Consider the following 20,517-nt stretch of genomic DNA (forward strand, 5'->3'; position numbering starts at 1 on the left):
CGAATTGATATTGCGCAAGGATTGAGAAGTGCCCCACTCCGGTATTTGGTTGCTGACCGTCTTCTGCATTACTGAGCGGTAGGAGCGATGCGTTTGTTGTGGAAAGCGAATAAAGCTAACACGAGAGAAGTATACGGTATACACGGGCTGAAAGCTGGACCAGTTGGTGGCAGTACTTGAACATATTCTAACTGCGCACGACTACGCGGACGTATGAGAAGAAGGGACAAACTGCAGCGCTGTATTTTGTGCTAGACGATTGTATTTTGATTTAATGTCCCCCTTAAAATTCTTGAGTGCCACTAATAATACAAATTTATTTGCTGCTCACGGACGTACACTGTGACAAAAAAAGTGCCCCTTGTCGCAGAATAACCGCTCACGTTTTTCTTCGCTCACACGCCTCCCGACAATTGAATTGGTTCGCACCTATTAGACACCGATGTATGAGCAGGTTCTCCACAGTGGCTTTGACACAGTGTCCACGGCCGCTCGCCAGTATTTCGGCGAAGTATGGAAAGCGCAGCTGCTCCTCGGTACAGCTCTTCGCCTTTGGTCGTTGACACCCTCGACTCTCTCTGACGTCCATTGATGAGAGGCACCGCTCGATGCACGCAGCTTCATCAGCAAACACTGCCACGTCAGAACCGTCATCGTCCGGACAAAGGCCGCGCGGAAAGCCCCACTGAACGCAGTCTTTCTCCGAGAATACCCACCAGTTGTGCCAGACGTCTTGCCTACGAACGTTCGCGAGAAAGAAAAAAAATCATCGCGATTACTCCGAGTTCCACTCTAAGCGATAGCTGTGCGAACAGTGCAGCAGAGATTTCTCTGAGTTGCATGGGGTGTATCTGGTATTTTCTGCACTTCACCGCACTTTACTTGTGAATGTGATACAGTATATTACTTTCTGCTCCTTCCGTCTGTTTCCCTGATGGAAATATGCTCACCACATGTATGAAGGATTCTACCATCCACTAATTTGGTGGGTTATAGTACTGGAATATTGGTGGCACGTGTTTTATGGTGCCATACGGTGTATGATGGAGATTCTGAAGTGCCGGTTAGGCTGGAGCGCTAAACAACTCTGCACCGTTAAAACCACTGAACCAAACTGCCACAATAAATAAATAAATAAATAAATAGTAGATATATAAAAAATAAATACATACATACATAAAAATAAATACATAAATAAATAAATAGAAGACACTGCAAAAGGCATTCTTAAAAAACAGAAAACACGCTTCATAAGCAGAATCCGAACGTGTGGCTTTAGGATCTCCAGCCAAACCATCCCTAGCTACTGCGCCACGCTGACGTGCCCTTCTACTTGCAGAATGACTACTCAACATACTAGTTCACCATTCAGCTTTATTTTTTGCATGTCGCATACTCTAGACAGGCGGGATCTGCATCTGCTTTATAGATTGCATTTTTATTGAAATAAACAACTGCTACTGAAAACGATCGCCACTGAGATAATGACAACAGCGCTAAATTTTTGTTACGATTCACATTTAAATAAAATATAAGTGGACTGAGAAGGAGGTATAGTTTACTGGTGGTTACTGCGGCGTTTCATACCCGTTTGTCGCTCGTTTCAAAAGGCGACACGTGTACCTCCTGACACCTCTAAGCTCATTCGATAATTGCGCACGTACAGTTGATTGAGTATTGGGATGTCTTTTGAGCACTTACAGCGAGTCGTTCCAATGGGCTGGCCTGTAGCTCTATTGTTAGCAACAACTACACAACGCCGTGGCCCAAAGTGACTGCAGTGCATGGGAAAAAATATGCACCATATCAGTTCAGAAAGGCACGCAAATTGAAAAGTCTCACCGGAAGCGTACGTTTGATGGAAGCGCGTCGCATCGAAGCTTCTTGCACGGACAACGCACACACACACAAAAAAATGCTTCATTTTGATTCACTGATGCCACTGCGTTGCCGTATCGTCATTCTTACTCGTCGGAAACAGGAATCCTGAAAGCCACAAGCGCTGATGACACTTCGACGGGCTCAATCGGTAGGCCTAACATTTGGTGGAATTCATGGTGGTAAATTAAGGGTGGTTGAAGTGATACTTGTTGGGGCTCGTCTCAATACATGTCGGAGGTAAAAGCTTGTGCATTTTAGTGTCGCACGCCCTTTCACTGTTAACTTACAGTACGACTCAGGCAATGAAGTGTTCGAAAATTGCTAGAGTAGCGTTTCTAGCGTGGCGGCATCGAGTGGTGGCTGTATTTGGATCCACAAATGGAAGGGGCAATTGTGCACTACAGGTCGTTTATTGCTGCACAACTGTACGGCGATGTAAATATTTACCGTCGCTGCTAACAACGACACCTCTGGTCTTCTAAACATCACAACAAAGCAAGACGTCATGCCTATCAAGCTAAGGTAAAGTATACGTGTAAGAAATAAAAACATTTTTGGCCGGATTCTGCACTACATCAAAAATGGGGTAGTATGGACGCTTTAACAATAATAAAAAACGTGCCAGAAAGCACAATGATTGGTGCTGACTTCTTGCAAACGTGACAATATTTCTCGGCCCAATCTAGAGTGAAACATTAGAAATCAGTGATTTCAAATACTGCCCTTAGTTTTTCCATCACGCCACCGTGATACAGCTCGTTCACCAAGCCATTCATCGAACACGTTTTGCATTGCCACCAGCAGTCAGAACTTTCAACTGTCACCACCATTATTTCTCCCCGACCACCATCGCCACCTAAAGAACGTCGCTAGCACAAGCATCAACTGCTATATTTTTTTCCACTCTTGCCATCATCAGCCAATATGGCCCCTACAGCTTCCAGCATATCCACCACTTTTTCCACCAAATCCACTATCCGTTCCACTACACCCAGCAATGATTCCAGCATACTCAAAATTTTCAATAGGAATATCTGATTTGTTTTGAAATTGTCACACTTATATGCTATTGTCCCCTTGAACTTGCTTTTGTAGCGCTTACTGCCAATCTGATATACACCTATTGGTATGATTTTTGCGTTTTGTATATAAATTTAGGTAAGCAAGTAGGCTTCACGGCACTGCTTAACGTTAATATGCGGATTTTTTTTAAATGTTGTATTCTTGTGCAGTCTGCCATCGTAGGTTGTGTAGATGGTCGATTTGTGCGCGCTGACTTTCAATACTTATGGTCTACACATCACGTGGTACACAAAAACAGTGAACTAAAAGCAATAGCCAGAATTCGTCGACCTTTTAGTGTTGTTTAGGGTGCACTTACAATGCACCGTACGTGGACCTCTACCATTTCGCCTACATCGAAGTGCGCCCACCACCGCAGGAAGCGAACCAGCGACCTTCATGTGAGCAGCCTAACACCCTAGCCACTCATCCATCGAGGCGGAAATAGAGGTTAGTTGAATGAGTAACACGTACGAGGTTCAAAAACCAAGTGCGATTGCGCATATATCTACTCACCTGTTGCAGTGCGTAAACAAGGTTTTCTCGAAGCACCGGTCGGCCATGGGTCCGTGCATGCGACCACAGGAGGTGTAGCACGCGTCGATGCTGGCAAAGCGGTTGGGGGACCGGTTGCACACGCGCACCGCGTCGGCTGTGGTGAGCAAGCAGCGCCCCTCGCGTGCGCTGTAATACGCCTCCTGGTTGAGCACGAAGCAGTACGTGTAGAAGGAGCGACCGCAGACGTGGTTTGGCTGGATGTGTAAAAATGGATGATGTTTGAAGTGGTAATGAAGTGTTAATGAAGTAGTGTTTGAGCTACATGCAGGGTTTGGTATGCATGCTTCTTAGTACGTCATATATGAATAAGAATGAGAGCACTAAACATGGGCATACAAGTGCATGGGACACACAAACTGGCACTCTCAAGAAGAATTCCTCTAGTATATTCAAAGTATTAAGTAGTGTATGGTTGCATTATTCATCACTTTCTGTAGTGCACGATTGCTTGGAGAATAAAAACACAGGGAAGGAAGCAGCGTACATCTTTATTTATCTGCTAATCATTGAGTTTCACGTGCACATATTATGTATATTAAAGCAATCGTGAGACTCTCGGAATGTTCCGAACTGCAATACATCTGTCTTGTGCACGTGAGTACACAGTCGAAATTCGGGAAAAGCACAAAAAGGTATTTTTTCGGGTGAATTTCTTGAAAAGTTTTATTCTGCCCATTCGTAAAGAGAATTCAATCAGCAATGCATGTGATTTTATAGGAATGAATAATTTATTTTCTAAAGGAGCACATTTCATATTTTTTTCTCGTAAGCTTGGAAGCCTCTCATTTGCGCAACCTTTCAGACCTGTTCTCATAGGTGTAAAAGAAAGGCGGACCTGATTTTATTGTGCTCCGGATTCTTGTGACAACGAAACATTGAAGAGTTTTTGCTGCGTTCTATTTTTTTATGATGTACTAGCGCACACTACTGACTAACTTGTGAAAAGGAGACGTAAAACCGACACCTTCACTGCGGCATAAACTTGTGTACTGCGTCATGATAATGCAGTAACAACGGCACCACACAAATTACTGTGATACATCCAATACTATTCTTATTTATCAGGTACATAGCATATAGGATGTGTATAACTGATATGCGACCTCCAATATCTTTTTGATCTTGTCTGCTTGTAAACCAGTGCTTGTACGTTCGCTTAACGAAGACGCTTACCACAGAGTGTTTATTCCTAGCACTTCACGCCTCTAAGTGGGCTTTTATTTTCATTATGTCAGTTCCAGTCTATTGTTACGAGAATGTTATTCAGGCCTTCATTACGCATTACGCACAGTTCATGGAACTACAGGCAGAAGGCTCGAAATATGCAGCACATGTTCATATGGCTCAATAGATTCTTTAACGAAAGACGCATCACAATGTAAGGCTTACGCCTATGGTGCTGAGAGGCTGCCGATGCATCCTTTTCATGGTGGCTTTCTTAGGCTTCTCGGTCATGGGAATGCTGCTGATGGGTGTTCGACGTCGCCGCGTAGTCCTAGTCAAGGACACGTTTACCGTCATAGGCCTCGCCGCGAATCGCACAATCTCGCGGGCGGCCACCATGGCCTCACGGTTCTCGTCCTCCCACTCGTCGGCCAACCAGGGCTGGGTCGCCCAAAAAGAGCCGACTTGCAACGAGCTCACGTTGACAAAGAGCGAGCCGACGACTGACACCAGAGCCACGCCGAGCACGGCAATGACCGTGTACCACATTACATTCGCGCGACGATCCTTAAGCTCACTGTCATCTCTTGTAGTTTGCGAGGACGTAATACTGCATAAATGTAACCCATAATAATTTATTGTGAACGCAAAGAAAGCAATCTCATTTTGCGAAAAGTCTTTATATGAAATAAACTCTACGTGTACGCTACAAGAACGCTAGGAAAACGTACAAGCAAACGCGAATGAAGTAAGTCGGAAGTTAACTCTAGTCTGAATTTTTCTCGTCAGGTCTTTGTCTCTTTGGTGCCTGCTGAGAAAATGTTCTTTGAGATACTTATTTTCTTTTATTTATTTCAGATCTTTAGGAAGCTGAATAAGCATATTCAATACCTACCTGTTATAGCCTGTCTAGAGTGGCCTATGGTGCGGAATACTATTAGTTACATTCACGCTATAAGAGATTCACTATTATCGCTGTACTAATAAAGCTGCAGTGCTTTTCTGCACCACAGGGATGCTCCATCGAACGCTAGTAATGACAGGTTTATCAGATAACTATACTGTTCTTTTTTGTCAATGTAGTTCGTATATGTTCTCAAAAGAGAGTACCTACTTACCTTACACTATAAATGAGACTTCGTGTGAAGCATACTGTATTGAACGTGCCTTGCGCGCTACTCGATATATGCTTGAGTAAGCATCAATCAATTTAGGCATTATTTAATAGTGAAATCAAACTTAATTTAACTTGAAAAAGCATTGGGCAAATCATATATGCAATAAAAAGTTTTGAAATCAATTTATTCTCAAAGAAACGTTATTTTCAAATGAATGGCGCCCAAAAAGCGCAAGAAGAGACAAGGCTCTTTAGAAAGTCTACGACTGTGTGCACTGTCTCTGGAACAGCATCTTGATTTGACGCTATACCTGGAAACATTTTGATATATCCTATATCCTCAGGAAGCAGTTGTTCTACTGAGACAACTGCTTTCATTTCGACCAACTCACACAATAGGGGGCACACGGAGCAAAAGGTGCGCTGCGGTTACCCCAAACTAAGTCAGTCAAACGAAATGCTTTGGACAGAAAAGTAAAAGAATTTAAGTGTTTAGGTACCACAGAAATCTCCTGCACGGCCGCTTTTCCTCGGCTGCACTACACGCGCCCGAAATGTTGTACCGCCGCCGATATATGTGACACGTCTAGGCATTGCGCACCACCCCCAAATTGGTCATCCATGCGGGGGTTCACATTACATAGGCCAGTTCTGCACAATGGAAAACGTATTTGAACTGGTTTCAAAAATCAGCCTAGATCCAGTGATTAGGGTAGTTTAGCTGCAATATTCACTATTCGTAAATTCATTTACCTGAAATATTTGCACATAGAATGCGTAAAAAATAGTGGGATTTTTGTAAGTGTGCACTATTCTGAAGTTATTAAAATGTCGTTCGTAAGACTGAGAGTACATGTACATGTATACAGAGTACATGTACATGTACATGCACATGTATACAGAGTACATGTACATGTGTACATGTATACGTCATTTCACGAGCAGTCCAGGCAGCAACGAGGCTGAACGACAGCTAAACATTTACCTTGCTTTACGCAGAACGCTGGTGGTGGAAGCAGACAAGGTGTCTTCGGAAGCGATCAGCGCTACTAGAAATCAAGTGGGCGGAACCGGGAACAACGCCCTCTGAAATACCGTGACGTCACAGCTCTGCTATAAAACCACTGCTCCAGCGAGGATCAGCCGTCATTGCACGAGCAGTCCAGGCAGAAACGAGGCTGAACGACAGCTAAAAATTTACCTTGCTTTACGCAGAACGCTGGTGGTGGAAGCAGACAAGGTGTCTTCGGAAGCAGTCAGCGCTACTAGGAAGCAAGTGGGCGGAACCGGGAAAAACGCCCCCTGAAATACCGTGATGTCACAGCTCTGCTATAAAACCACTGCTCCAGCGAGGATCAGCCGTCATTTCACGAGCAGTCCAGGCAGCAACGAGGCTGAACGACAGCTAAAAATTTACCTTGCTTTACGCAGAACGCTGGTGGTGGAAGCAGACAAGGTGTCTTCGGAAGCGGTCAGCGCTACTAGGAATCAAGTGGGCGGAACCGGGAACAACGCCCCCTGAAATACCGTGACGTCACAGCTCTGCTATAAAACCACTGCTCCAGCGAGGATCAGCCGTCATTTCACGAGCAGTCCAGGCAGCATCGAGGCTGAACGACAGCTAAAAATTTACCTTGCTTTACGCAGAACGCTGGTGGTGGAAGCAGACAAGGTGTCTTCGGAAGCGGTCAGCGCTACTAGGAATCAAGTGGGCGGAACCGGGAACAACGCCCCCTGAAATACCGTGACGTCACAGCTCTGCTATAAAACCACTGCTCCAGCGAGGATCAGCCGTCATTGCACGAGCAGTCCAGGCAGCAACGAGGCTGAACGACAGCTAAAAATTTACCTTGCTTTACGCAGAACGCTGGTGGTGGAAGCAGACAAGGTGTCTTCGGAAGCGGTCAGCGCTACTAGGAAGCAAGTGGGCGGAACCGGGAAAAACGCCCCCTGAAATACCATGACGTCACAGCTCTGCTATAAAACCACTGCTCCAGCGAGGATCAGCCGTCATTTCACGAGCAGTCCAGGCAGCATCGAGGCTGAACGACAGCTAAAAATTTACCTTGCTTTACGCAGAACGCTGGTGGTGGAAAAAGACAAGGTGTCTTCGGAAGCGGTCAGCGCTACTAGGAATCAAGTGGGCGGAACCGGGAACAACGCCCCCTGAAATACCGTGACGTCACAGCTCTGCTATAAAACCACTGCTCCAGCGAGGATCAGCCGTCATTGCACGAGCAGTCCAGGCAGCAACGAGGCTGAACGACAGCTAAAAATTTACCTTGCTTTACGCAGAACGCTGGTGGTGGAAGCAGACAAGGTGTCTTCGGAAGCGGTCAGCGCTACTAGGAATCAAGTGGGCGGAACCGGGAACAACGCCCCCTGAAATACCGTGACGTCACAGCTCTGCTATAAAACCACTGCTCCAGCGAGGATCAGCCGTCATTTCACGAGCAGTCCAGGCAGCATCGAGGCTGAACGACAGCTAAAAATTTACCTTGCTTTACGCAGAACGCTGGTGGTGGAAGCAGACAAGGTGTCTTTGGAAGCGGTCAGCGCTACTAGGAATCAAGTGGGCGGAACCGGGAACAACGCCCCCTGAAATACCGTGACGTCACAGCTCTGCTATAAAACCACTGCTCCAGCGAGGATCAGCCGTCATTGCACGAGCAGTCCAGGCAGCATCGAGGCTGAACGACAGCTAAAAATTTACCTTGCTTTACGCAGAACGCTGGTGGTGGAAGCAGACAAGGTGTCTTCGGAAGCGGTCAGCGCTACTAGGAATCAAGTGGGCGGAACCGGGAACAACGCCCCCTGAAATACCGTGACGTCACAGCTCTGCTATAAAACCACTGCTCCAGCGAGGATCAGCCGTCATTTCACGAGCAGTCCAAGCAGCATCGAGGCTGAACGACAGCTAAAAATTTACCTTGCTTTACGCAGAACGCTGGTGGTGGAAGCAGACAAGGTGTCTTCGGAAGCGGTCAGCGCTACTAGGAATCAAGTGGGCGGAACCGGGAACAACGCCCCCTGAAATACCGTGACGTCACAGCTCTGCTATAAAACCACTGCTCCAGCGAGGATCAGCCGTCATTGCACGAGCAGTCCAGGCAGCATCGAGGCTGAACGACAGCTAAAAATTTACCTTGCTTTACGCAGAACGCTGGTGGTGGAAGCAGACAAGGTGTCTTCGGAAGCGGTCAGCGCTACTAGGAATCAAGTGGGCGGAACCGGGAACAACGCCCCCTGAAATACCGTGACGTCACAGCTCTGCTATAAAACCACTGCTCCAGCGAGGATCAGCCGTCATTTCACGAGCAGTCCAGGCAGCATCGAGGCTGAACGACAGCTAAAAATTTACCTTGCTTTACGCAGAACGCTGGTGGTGGAAGCAGACAAGGTGTCTTTGGAAGCGGTCAGCGCTACTAGGAATCAAGTGGGCGGAACCGGGAACAACGCCTCCTGAAATACCGTGACGTCACAGCTCTGCTATAAAACCACTGCTCCAGCGAGGATCAGCCGTCATTTCACGAGCAGTCCAGGCAGCAACGAGGCTGAACGACAGCTAAAAATTTACCTTGCTTTACGCAGGTACGTGAACGACTTGTACTTTAGCTTCTTAGTTTCTGGACTGCTCAGTGAATGACGGGTGTTATGGGTGATAAGCCGCCCACTACTGTGAAGGAACTAGCTAAGGCCTTGTCAGATTTTTCTGCTAGAATTGATGCCAAACATGATGAGCTAAAGAAAGACATCACAAAGGTTATTGAAGGCGAACTACAAACTCTTAGACAGTCAATCAACTTCATGAATGAGCACTTTGAGCAATTCAGGGTGGAACTTGGCGAAACAAAGAAAGAGCTTGCTGCGGTGCGAACAGAAAACCACGCGATTAAAAGCGAAAACAGTCGCCTCGCCAAGGATATTAAGGAAATAAAACAGGAACTCACTGCTCAGCAGCAATACAGTAGACAGAATAACCTAGAAATAAAGGGAGTTCCTGTGATGGAGGGAGAAAACTTGGTGTCCACAATGCAACAGCTTGCCAGCTGCCTGAAAGTTGAAGTCAAAGAAACAGATATAGACGTCGTGCACCGAGTGTCATCAAGGAACGCGTCAACACCTAACATCAGAGTTAGGTTTCTTTCGAGAGCTGTGAAAGATAATGTTCTGAGGACTGCTAAGAAGCAACGACTTAACACGACAGCTTTAGGTTTTCAGGGCATCGCATCTCCAGTATGCATAAATGAGCACTTGTGTCCGGCAAACAAGGAATTGCTAAGACAAAGCGGGAAAAAAACTGGAAGTACACCTGGGTAACTGGTGGAAAGATTTTGATGCGGAAGGCGGATAATTCACGTGCGCTTCACGTCACATGTGCTGAGGATCTTTCCAAAGTTGTTTGAGGATTGCCTGCTTGTTTCTGTAAACATGGAGTTTCCTATATTTTTAAATGGCGTTTTCTTTTTCTGAGGTTGAAAACATATGGCTGCATCAGGATCATTTCGCTGTATTACATTGTAATATTCGCAGCATAAAGAAGAACTTCGATCATCTGCTTTCGTACTTATCACAGCACTCGTTTAAATATGATGCCATCGCTATAACTGAAACTTGGCTTCGAGAAAGCGAATCAGTTCATCTACCCGGCTACGGCATGCTTTCGCAACCTAGAAACAGTGCTACACGAGGAGGGGGCTTGGCGCTATTTATCAAAGACTGTTTTAGTTTCGTTCACCTTAGCAATAGCTAATGCTGCAGTTCATCGGCAGAGACTCTTTTTATTCATCTTCAAAATGGTGTTATCATCGGTGTAATATATCGTCCACCAAATTCCACTGTGGCTGACTTCATTACTGTGATGGAAAGTACCATGATACCCATTGTGGCCTCTAAAGCACCTTTTATTGTCTGCGGTGATAAAATTATAGACGTGTCTGGAGATACATGTGATGATTACGTGTTTTTGCTACAATCAGTTAATCTGAGAAATGTTATTTCATCACCCACTCGCATAAGAGACCACTCGGAGTCGATTATTGATAACGTGTTGTGTAACGCTGACCTGGATGTATCGGCAGGCGTATACGCTGTTGCTATTGCGGATCACAATCCCACCTTTCTATTTTTACCCCAGAAACACATTTGTGCTCCTGACATACCTGCCATTAAACGTACAACACGTGTCGACTATAATTCCGTGCAAAAACTACTACAAGGTACGACTTTTGATGCCGTCTATGATGAAGACGTGGACGTCGAGTGTGATAACATTGTAAAATGCATTGTGGATGTCATTGAACGATCAACGCGTAGCTGTTCGCGCCGAAATTATGACCATGCCATATGTTTATGGATGAATAGAGATATACTTGAGGTTTTGAAGCTGAAAGATTTTTACTACGACAAATGGAAAAATAACAGGAGCAATGAATACTACCATCAAAATTTTAAGCTTTATAGAAATAAGTCAGTAACAATGATAAGAAAATCCAAGAAGTGCTACTATACCAACCTAGTGAAAGAAAATGATGGTAACACGAAGAAGATATGGCAGATTGTTAAAGACGTCACTGGCATGGGTAGCAAAGAACGCATTATACCTGATAATCCAACTCGTGAAGTGGCCGACAACTTTAACGATTACTTTACTAATATTGGTCTCAGCCTTGCGAGGAAGTTCCTTGCTCATATGCCGAATTTAAATGCACCCTGTACTGTTACCAATAATTTCGATCTATGTGATGTAACTGAGGATGACATCCGACAAGTAATTAATAAGTTACCAGGAAACAAGGCAGGTGGCCATGACGCCATATCATCAAGGATTTTAAAGGAGAATATTGATGCTTTGTGTGGTCCCTTATGCCATATATTTAATCATGCATTTTCCTCTAAAACTTATCCTAGTATACTTAAGACCGCCAAAGTAATACCAGTGTACAAATCTGGTGATCGGAATCTTCCGGACAGCTACAGACCAATATCTGTCCTGAGTAGTATTAACACTACGCTTGAAAAACTAATTTCGTCGCAATTAAGGCGCTTCCTGGGTGAACAGAATGTACTTTGTCCCCAGCAACACGGCTTTGTTGCAAACAGGTCCACTTCAACTGCTGTTTTGATGCTTACGCAATATATTAATTCCGCGCTACATGAAAACAACATAGCAATAGCAGTATTTGTAGACATACGAAAGGCATTTGATGCTATTAGTCATTCCATTTTACTGGAAAAAATGCATTCCTATGGGATAAAAGGTAACTGGCTTGATTTTTTTTCTAGTTATTTATCGGCACGCAAACAAAAGGTAGTCTTTGGTGACATCAAGTCATCTTACGGTTATAATAAATGCGGGGTGCCACAGGGTTCAGTTTTGGGCCCTATATTGTTCTCTCTTTATATTAATGATGTCCCGCGATCCCTACAAAGGTCAAGGGCACTGATGTACGCGGACGACACTGTTTTAGTTTTCACAGGACACTCCTTAGCAGATTTACTAGATGACGCGATGACCGATTTATCGAACATTTCGGAATGGTTTGCCAGGAATCGGCTGACTGTTAACTGTACTAAAACAAAGTACATGGTGTTTCACTCTCGTAGGAAACATATTGACGCTGAATCTCTTAACCTAACAATAAACAACGCTCCTATTCAACAAGTTCCTTGTTTTAATTTAGGCGTCACTTTTGATGGACATTTACACTGGCATGAGCAAGTACAGAGTGTGTGCGCAAAGGTAGCCTATGGCTGCTATTCTCTAATAAAAGCTCGCCAATATTTTCCACAAGCTATACTTCGCACACTCTACTTTTCATTGTGTCATTGTCACATAGGTTACTGTCTGGAATCGTGGGGTGTGACGTACAACAGTTATCAAAAACTCTTGAACGACTTCAAAAGCGTACACTGAAAATCATAAGCCAAAGTGAATCAGTAAGTAATATTTTCCAATAACAACGCATTTTCTCGGTTCCGATGTTGCGTGACTACAAAATTGCCGTTTTGGTAAATAACATAATTAATAGAAATTCACCTTTGCCTGCTGATCTTTTTTCAATTCCTAAACGCAATACGCGACATGCTTCGAATGGTAATTTCAATCTGCCCAAATGTTTTAATGTTTACGGAGAAAGACTGATACAGTTTAATGGAACAAAAATATGGAACACGGTCCCCCTGGAGATTAAAACGGCACGTAATTTCAGCATGGCATGTAAATCATTTTTTCTGTGGAGTCAAGACATGTAAGCATGTGTGTGTTTGATTCGATTTTCATTGTATTTTTTTAATAAGTGCCTATCTATAGAAACAAGCTGCAAGCTAATAAGTATGCATATCTGCAGGAAAAAATGTATTACTGTGTTATCTGTATCATATGATTGTTTTTTTGTTTTTGTTTTATGTTGTTACCTCAGAGCGGACCTGTACACTTTTTTATGTTGCACATTGTATTGGACCGTCCACTAGCCACTTTAGGCTATCGGTCCAAACAATCCCTGTAATTACATATATCTATTCATGAAAATAAAGTTTCATTGATTGATTGATTGATTGATTGATACTTTTAATCGACACTCGACAGCAGTTCTTCATATAGTGCGACGAATTTAAATACAATGCAAGGGTACGCAAGGATGGATGTATTCGTCCATCGGCAACTCTTTGGATGACATATATTGAGGTATACCTACTAGCACGCATTGCAACGTTAATTATTGGTAATCTTCAATGCGAATAAATCATCAGTAAACGCAAGGACCAAAAATGAGCACTGTAGAAATTAACGATGAATAACCAGCCAAATGGACATTGCAGTGCGCTGGTTCCGAACTCGTGTGCTGCTTTAACATGGCACTAGCACATTTATTGTACGCAAACATGTAGAGCTATTCGCAATGATATAAAAGTGTTTCAAACGCAGTCGATACAAAAGTCAAGAAATACCTGAAATCACTGCGTTCTACCGACGGGCTCGGGCCTCTCTGCTGTCCAAGATCTCGCAGTGGGTAATGTTGCTCGATTACAAGGCTTCCCTCAGACGACCAGGGCGGAAGGAAGAAACCCTCGTCGCTGCCTCGGGCATCGTCGGTGCGGTACATTCTTGTTCTTGTTCACCTATTGATCGTAGCGCATACCCACTGTGGAGGACTGGCAAGAAATGAATGGTTTTGTAAAATTGTGTCCAGTTTTAGAATAATGGAGGCTATATAATAGAAATAATACAGATTACCTGGGTATATGTGCTGCTTCATCTAATACATATACTTATTTAAACTAACACAAAGAAATGTTTTGCTTTCTTAATGCAGTACCCTCTTATTTCATACGTTATTGCTTTGTTCTTCTTTCTCTTCTAACTCGAGGGCTTTGTATGACGACGATGATGGTGATAGCCTCCATGTATGGCTCACACTCACCCTGGGGGATTTGTTCAGGGAACGAATATTTTTGAGTAAAAGTGATCATTTGACCCGTGGAACAAAAATGCAACTGACTGAAAACAAACCTCTTGGTCGAGTTTACAGCCCGGTTCTACACCAGGCGAACGCCCAAGTATCCCGCCTGCGTCGAACGGATAACCTAGATGCCGCTACTGCCGTCGCTTATACAGATGTCAGTGTGGGCGGCACCACCATTCATATCACGCTTGTATGTTCATTAATACCAGAAGCTGGCCAGGCATGCTTATACTTTGCAGATCCTGCACCACCGGCTCACCTTGCGGAGCTGGCCGCCATATGTGATGGACAGGCATCGCTGCTACCTCTTCTACGACCAGGCAAATACTCTCAGCTCATTATTCGTACGGACTCGACGCAAGCTATTCACGATTTATGACGAGTGTATCGCCCGACATCACTCTCGGATACTATTCATGTTCTTGCTGAGTCCATATCTTTGGAAATGCGCGTTTAGTGGGTTCCACGGGCCGCTTTGCCGGACCTTGTAAAAGCTGATTTGGCAACCCACCATCAAGTTAAACTATACCAGCTAGCGCATTTTTCTGAGGACACTCAAGGACAGATGCTCTGAGAAAAAGAAAGCCTCCGACGTGCCACACGAGCTCTTATACCTCTGTGTGGATCAGACCTCCCTGGTGGTTTAACTCACCGTGAGAAGGTTACGTTGTGCTTATTCCGTCCTTGACCACCCTTTGGGCGTGAAATTAGCAAGGCTCGTATGGCACATTATGACCACTTTGTGACGCTCCAATCCAAGATGTAACTGCCTCACACTTACTTTGGACCTGCACTGGCCTACAATAAAGTCGTCGCCATCACCTCCGCACGGCAGCTCTCAGGCCTGGCTGACCACCCAACTTTGACCACTGGCGTCGTGTACCACTCCACCGTTCTTTACTAGACTTTAAACATGAAGAAACTTGTTTGTGCTTTTTTGAATAAAAAATTATTATGCCTGGCGGCCAACTATCGAAATAAAAAAGTAATCATATAAAAATTGCACAGCTAAATAATACTAGAATATTGTAAAATAATAATAATTTTGATACGTAAGATCAAGACCACCGCGATTCAGTTAAAAGTTTCTCTGCAGCGCAACAAAGATCTCGGTGGCTATGACATAACGAGGACACTGCACGGAGACAAAATTGGACACAAAAAAAACCAATCTAATTCGCTTAAACACCGCTCTGTTAATGTTTCTCCTCGGTGAAATAAACCGATTGCATAATAGTAAGCAATGCTCGACTGTTTCGTCCTTTTTACGAAAAGATCAAAGTATGAAACGAGCTTCACCAGCTGCGTGCCTCTCATATTTATTCTACTCCTTTTGTTATTGTTGCTTTGAGCCAATGAAACTGTTCTGTGTGTTTGTGAGAGTTTGTGAGAGCAGTAGTTTCGATTGATGTCACATTATCTCTACTTGTAATCTTCTCGTTAACGTCTTCGCATGTTGATGACAATGAGCTTGTATGTGCAGTTACAGTTCAGTAGATAGCAAGCGATAGGTTAACGAACACAAGTGTAAAAAAAACTTAAGGCAGCTTCTTCTATTCTGAAGGAAATGCGGACCTAAGCAGTTTTTTTGCTTCTTCTGTTTGTTTTTTCTTTCATTCATTCTTCTTTTTCTCTTCGAATCTCCCTTTTTTCAATTTATTTTTCGTTTGTTGTTTTCTTTCTCTCTCTTTCTCGCTTGCTTCTTTTAAAGCGAAAGCGGTTATAAAATCACAATATGGGTCTCGTGCGCCGTAGTTGTCCGCTGCCGCCGCCACCAGTGTCCGTAATCACTATCACGTGAATTAAGAAGAAAACTTGGTCAATAGAAAACACCCAGCATGAATGGGATTTGAAACTGGGTTCCCTGCGTGCCGGCCCAGTATTCAGCCACTGATCCACGATGGATTTCTTTTCTCTTTATTTATGGTTAAACTTCACACACGGTGAGATAAGTTAAACATATTACAATACATACCAAACATGACAAAGAAATTACTACGGCCGTCAATCACCGCTCTAGCTCATCACATCTTAAAATACATTCATGGTCAGCAGGGCTTCTATTCTTTCTAACCATAGGGGAAAACATTCATTTGTTCTTACTACCACGAGATACCTGGGTATACTTTCTTTAAAATATTGTCTTGCTGATAGCTGTCAGAGTCACAATGAAGTCCAGCCAATCGAGAGTGCCATATACTGTGTAACGTTGTCCTCATAAATATATCACAAGGTTATCCATGGTATTATCTAGTTCGAAGTTCTTGATTCCATGAGGCTCTAACGTAATTTTTTTTAATTGTCCTTTGTAATATGTCTCAAAAGTATACTCCTTCCGAGCAGTGTAGGAAAACGTGGTCAATTCTTCCCGGTTTGTTACAGATTATACAGTCAGATCCACATGGTATATAAAAACCATGCAAATTATGTCACTGAGCCACGCAGGTGCTTGGGATTTTTTGGCAAACTTGATTTAAGCAGTACTGATGTCGGAAAAGCAATCACTTTATAACGGCTTATAAAACGTTTTAAAACAGCGAAAGAACAACCAGCTGTCGCACAATGCGAATAGCCTAACTTGAGGGTCGTCTGATGCTTCAACCCATTAAAAATGTTTTTTTTTCTTGTTCGGCTATTACCTGTGGCGCATACCCACTTAAGCAATAATTTCTCATCGTCATCAGCCATTGCGTGAACGATTAGCACAAAATTCATCGCAAATGCCTAGCGGATACCAAGCTTCTCAGAAGAATGACAACAAATACCATAGCGAATGCCAGCCTACTACCCAAACATTTTTTATTAATGCCCTAGTTGGTGTCAAGCAATTGTGCTTGCCCAAGTTACCTAATGAGTGTTAAGAAAAGGCTCTGTAAGACCGGTTTTCTATAGCTTTCGCTGTGACTCTGTTGTGTCTTCCGCGCAGGTCTGGCGTTTATTTTATTTTTAGGATGTGATTGATGGCGTCCTTCCAATACCAAGCGCGATTGCATGCTGTAATGACTCCAATAAGAAAAGAAATTGATGCGACGTTTCTCGACACGCGCGAAAGAGTTGTGTTGGGACGTGCCTTTAACTTTGCTTTCATGGTTGTGTGTCTGAGTGTCGCCCTACCACGTCAGAGTATTTTGTCATTCCCATTAGACCTTGGATGCACTCTTGTTTTTCTTCTGGTCTGTTCATGACGTACAGATTCTTTCCACGCCGCCAGCACAGCAATGTGACTGATAAGCTTCGTTTATGTCATCGTGAGCACGTGCCCAAATATTTTAAAATCTCGCAGTTTTCCTATCCTTCGTATTGCTTCGGTAAGTTCACTTTTTTTTTCTTTTTTGGTGAAAAGCAAGGACTGTTTCAAGCTGTTTTCATGTGGCATTCGTGTTCACCGTCTTGACTGCATATCTTACGACATCAACAGTGCGATAGTTGTATCTACTGAGAGCATCGAAAAAAGACAAGTGACGATGTGAGAATCCCGTACATTTCAGTTTCACGTATAACCGTGTTATACCACAGCAACCACTTGCCTTCTTCTTAGTGGGTAGCACAGTACAATAGTTCCAATATCTGAACACATGTGAGAGCTGCTTCTCCACTAGATATCGCCTGATTTCAGTGTCGGAGTTCCTGCACATGATCGCAGTGCATGAGGTATATAAAGCTCAAAATATCACTCGCAGGAGTTAGAGGATCAGTTCTATTGTACGCGCTGATGACTCCAATGGTACTACTTTTACTGCTGTGGTCTCATTAAAACAATATTAAACAACAAACAAATTAAAACAACATTAAAACAACAAACGTAGGAACATGCTTAATGAAGCACCGAAATCCGTTCTGTTTTGCCGATCGCTTTCGATCCAGCAGTCTGGCACAGACTTATATACATATACATATATATATATATATATATATATATATATATATATATATATATATATATATATATATATAGAGAGAGAGAGAGAGAGAGAGAGAGAAAGAGAGAGAGAAAATGAAATACTACGGTTCAGCTGACGATTTATTCAAGCAACAGCAAGATGGCGCCGATGATCAAGAGGAACGGGATGAAGAGTGATGATGGTTATTGACAGATGAGGAAGATGACGTCCAATGAATTCTTACAGTATTTTCACCGTCAATGGAAGCGGCCAGCCTGGCCACAAGTTACGCTGTGGAACACATACGATGGGGCTTGACACGCGAAACGTGCACAATCTCTGTCCCACGGCAGCGTTGGTCAGTGGGGGCATAAACAGGTGTGATGACGGTAGTTCACCGGTGAGGTCTGTTTTACAACTTTGTAGGGACCAAAATAGCGTGACTCAAGCTTCTCGCATAAGCCAGGCGTTCGCGCAGGAGTCCACACAAGTACATCGTCGCCAGGGTGGTAGAGAACGACGCGGTGAGTGGCATTGTAACAATGTTTGCGATCTTCTTGGCTAGCTTCGGTGTTTACACGGGCAAGACGACGGCATTGAGCAAAACGGGACAGAAACTGGTCGCAAAGGAATGGTGAAGAGTTGACGGGGCAAAAAAGAATGAAACGTCGAGTGGAGATGTCGGTTGGCGTCCGTATACAAGGAAAAATGTACAATAGCCTGAGGTTCGTTGAACTGACGTATTATATGCGTACGTGACAAAGAGAATTGTATATATATATATATATATATATATATATATATATATATATATATATATATATATATATATATATATATATATATATATATATTATATATTTTTCACCCACTTTTCTTCTTATTTACATTACATTGATTCTAATACCTTCCCCTATACACTTCTTGGCATCATTGTCTGTTAGATCTCAATAATACTGTGCCAGAACACGGACAAACGAGCCCTAAGGTATACACCCCTTGCCCTCATATATATATATATATATATATATATATATATATATATATTGATTGGGAGTAATGATTCAATGGGCCAGTTAGTCTGCTTGAAGGTATGGGATATGGCACGACGGGAGCGTTGTCAACAAGGATAAATATATTTATTTCGCAACAGTTTCTGAAGGGGTCTTTCCTTCATCAGGGGATGGGTTATATAGATAACTCATCCCCTGATGAAGGGAGGACCCCTTCCGAAACTGTTGCGAAATAAATATATTTATCCTTGTTGACAACGCTCCCGATGTGCCATATCCCATACCTATTATATATATATATATATATATATATATATATATATATATATATATATATATATATATATATATATATATATATATATATATACATACATATTAATATATAGATGAAATAGATGATCAGAGTTTCTTCCGGCTACCGTAATAAAAGTTATAAACTTCGACAATAGTGCAGTATATGAAACAAAACAATAAATTATTTATTTAATCCTAACAGTTTCGGCTGGTGTACCAGCCTTCTTCGGAGGATGTAAGTGAAATAATAGAAGTTCCCGTAGCAGAGGGTCACCCTCACAGTTTAAAGACCCTCGAAAAAAAGAGACAAACGGGCGAACGAGGTAGCAACAGACAGCAAGAAGCAGAAGAAGGAGAGGAACTAGAAAGGAGCGACGGAGTTCCGTTTTTCTTGGTCGCCTCCGCTGGCGGCGCGTCTTACATATACCCAGTAACAATGCCAGAATTACCCGCTCGTTTCCGGTGGGTCTCCGTCGCTCCTTTCTAGTATATATATATATATATATATATATATATATATGTGTGTGTGTGTGTCATGATTTACAGGAGTTGGCAATTTAGGCAGCAAAAATAAGATTTGTCGGATTTTTGTATACACCTTTTAATACGCTAAATGTTCTGGCATGCCATTATTGCTGTTTCTTTTTCATTCTTGTAGCGTCTGTACAATTCATGTAAAGTACATATCTACTGAGTGGTTCTACTCAACTTTTGTGCGCTTCAGCGCCAGACCTTTTCTTTTGAATATGTATCTTCTAACACGTATTTTTTAGTGCACAATTATGTAGCGTTTGTGCGATCGTTTTTTAAGGTATGCGTATTGTCTCGTATTATCTATTGTATGCATGCCCTGACTTGAACATAGATCTTCTGAATATGTATATCACCGTCATTGCTGCAAGAGCTTCAAGTGTAAAGCTAATATAATGTTTCAATCAATACCAAAATAAATGAATATGCCATGAAATATTTCTTGCACTTAGGAACAGGAACGTGGTAACATGCCAGTTTTATTAAGCGTTAGGTGCACCACCGACTTTACGAAATTTCCGTGTGAACACAAGATATCAAGCGAGAAA

The 20,517-nt window shown here is 43.1% G+C and overlaps 1 protein-coding gene across 1 annotated transcript; it reads right to left on the reverse strand.

The window, feature by feature from the left end:
- Positions 1-379: 379 nt before the first annotated feature.
- LOC142765957 (uncharacterized) lies at positions 380-13,926 on the reverse strand. The gene is made up of 4 exons (XM_075867763.1): positions 13,733-13,926; positions 4,891-5,275; positions 3,460-3,695; positions 380-737 (listed from the first exon to the last, which is right to left on the reverse strand). The coding sequence occupies exons 1-4, from the start codon at positions 13,885-13,887 to the stop codon at positions 380-382; spliced, it is 1,134 nt and encodes a 377-aa protein (XP_075723878.1). The 5' UTR covers positions 13,888-13,926.
- Positions 13,927-20,517: the final 6,591 nt, after the last annotated feature.

The sequence above is a fragment of the Rhipicephalus microplus genome, chromosome 6 (genome assembly GCF_043290135.1).
Source record: "Rhipicephalus microplus isolate Deutch F79 chromosome 6, USDA_Rmic, whole genome shotgun sequence".
Lineage (NCBI taxonomy): Eukaryota > Metazoa > Arthropoda > Arachnida > Ixodida > Ixodidae > Rhipicephalus > Rhipicephalus microplus.

What these genes read in the sequence shown, in the direction of transcription:
- LOC142765957 (XM_075867763.1), bottom strand. Translation starts at nt 13,887, where the DNA reads ATGTACCGCACCGACGATGCCCGAGGCAGCGACGAGGGTTTCTTCCTT. An exon ending in AGCCTCTCAGCACCATAGGC is followed by an intron (nt 3,696 to 4,890) that starts GTAAGCCTTACA and finishes TTACACATCCAG; the next exon opens with CCAAACCACGTCTGCGGTCG. An exon ending in TTGTTTACGCACTGCAACAG is followed by an intron (nt 738 to 3,459) that starts GTGAGTAGATAT and finishes GAACGTTCGTAG; the next exon opens with GCAAGACGTCTGGCACAACT.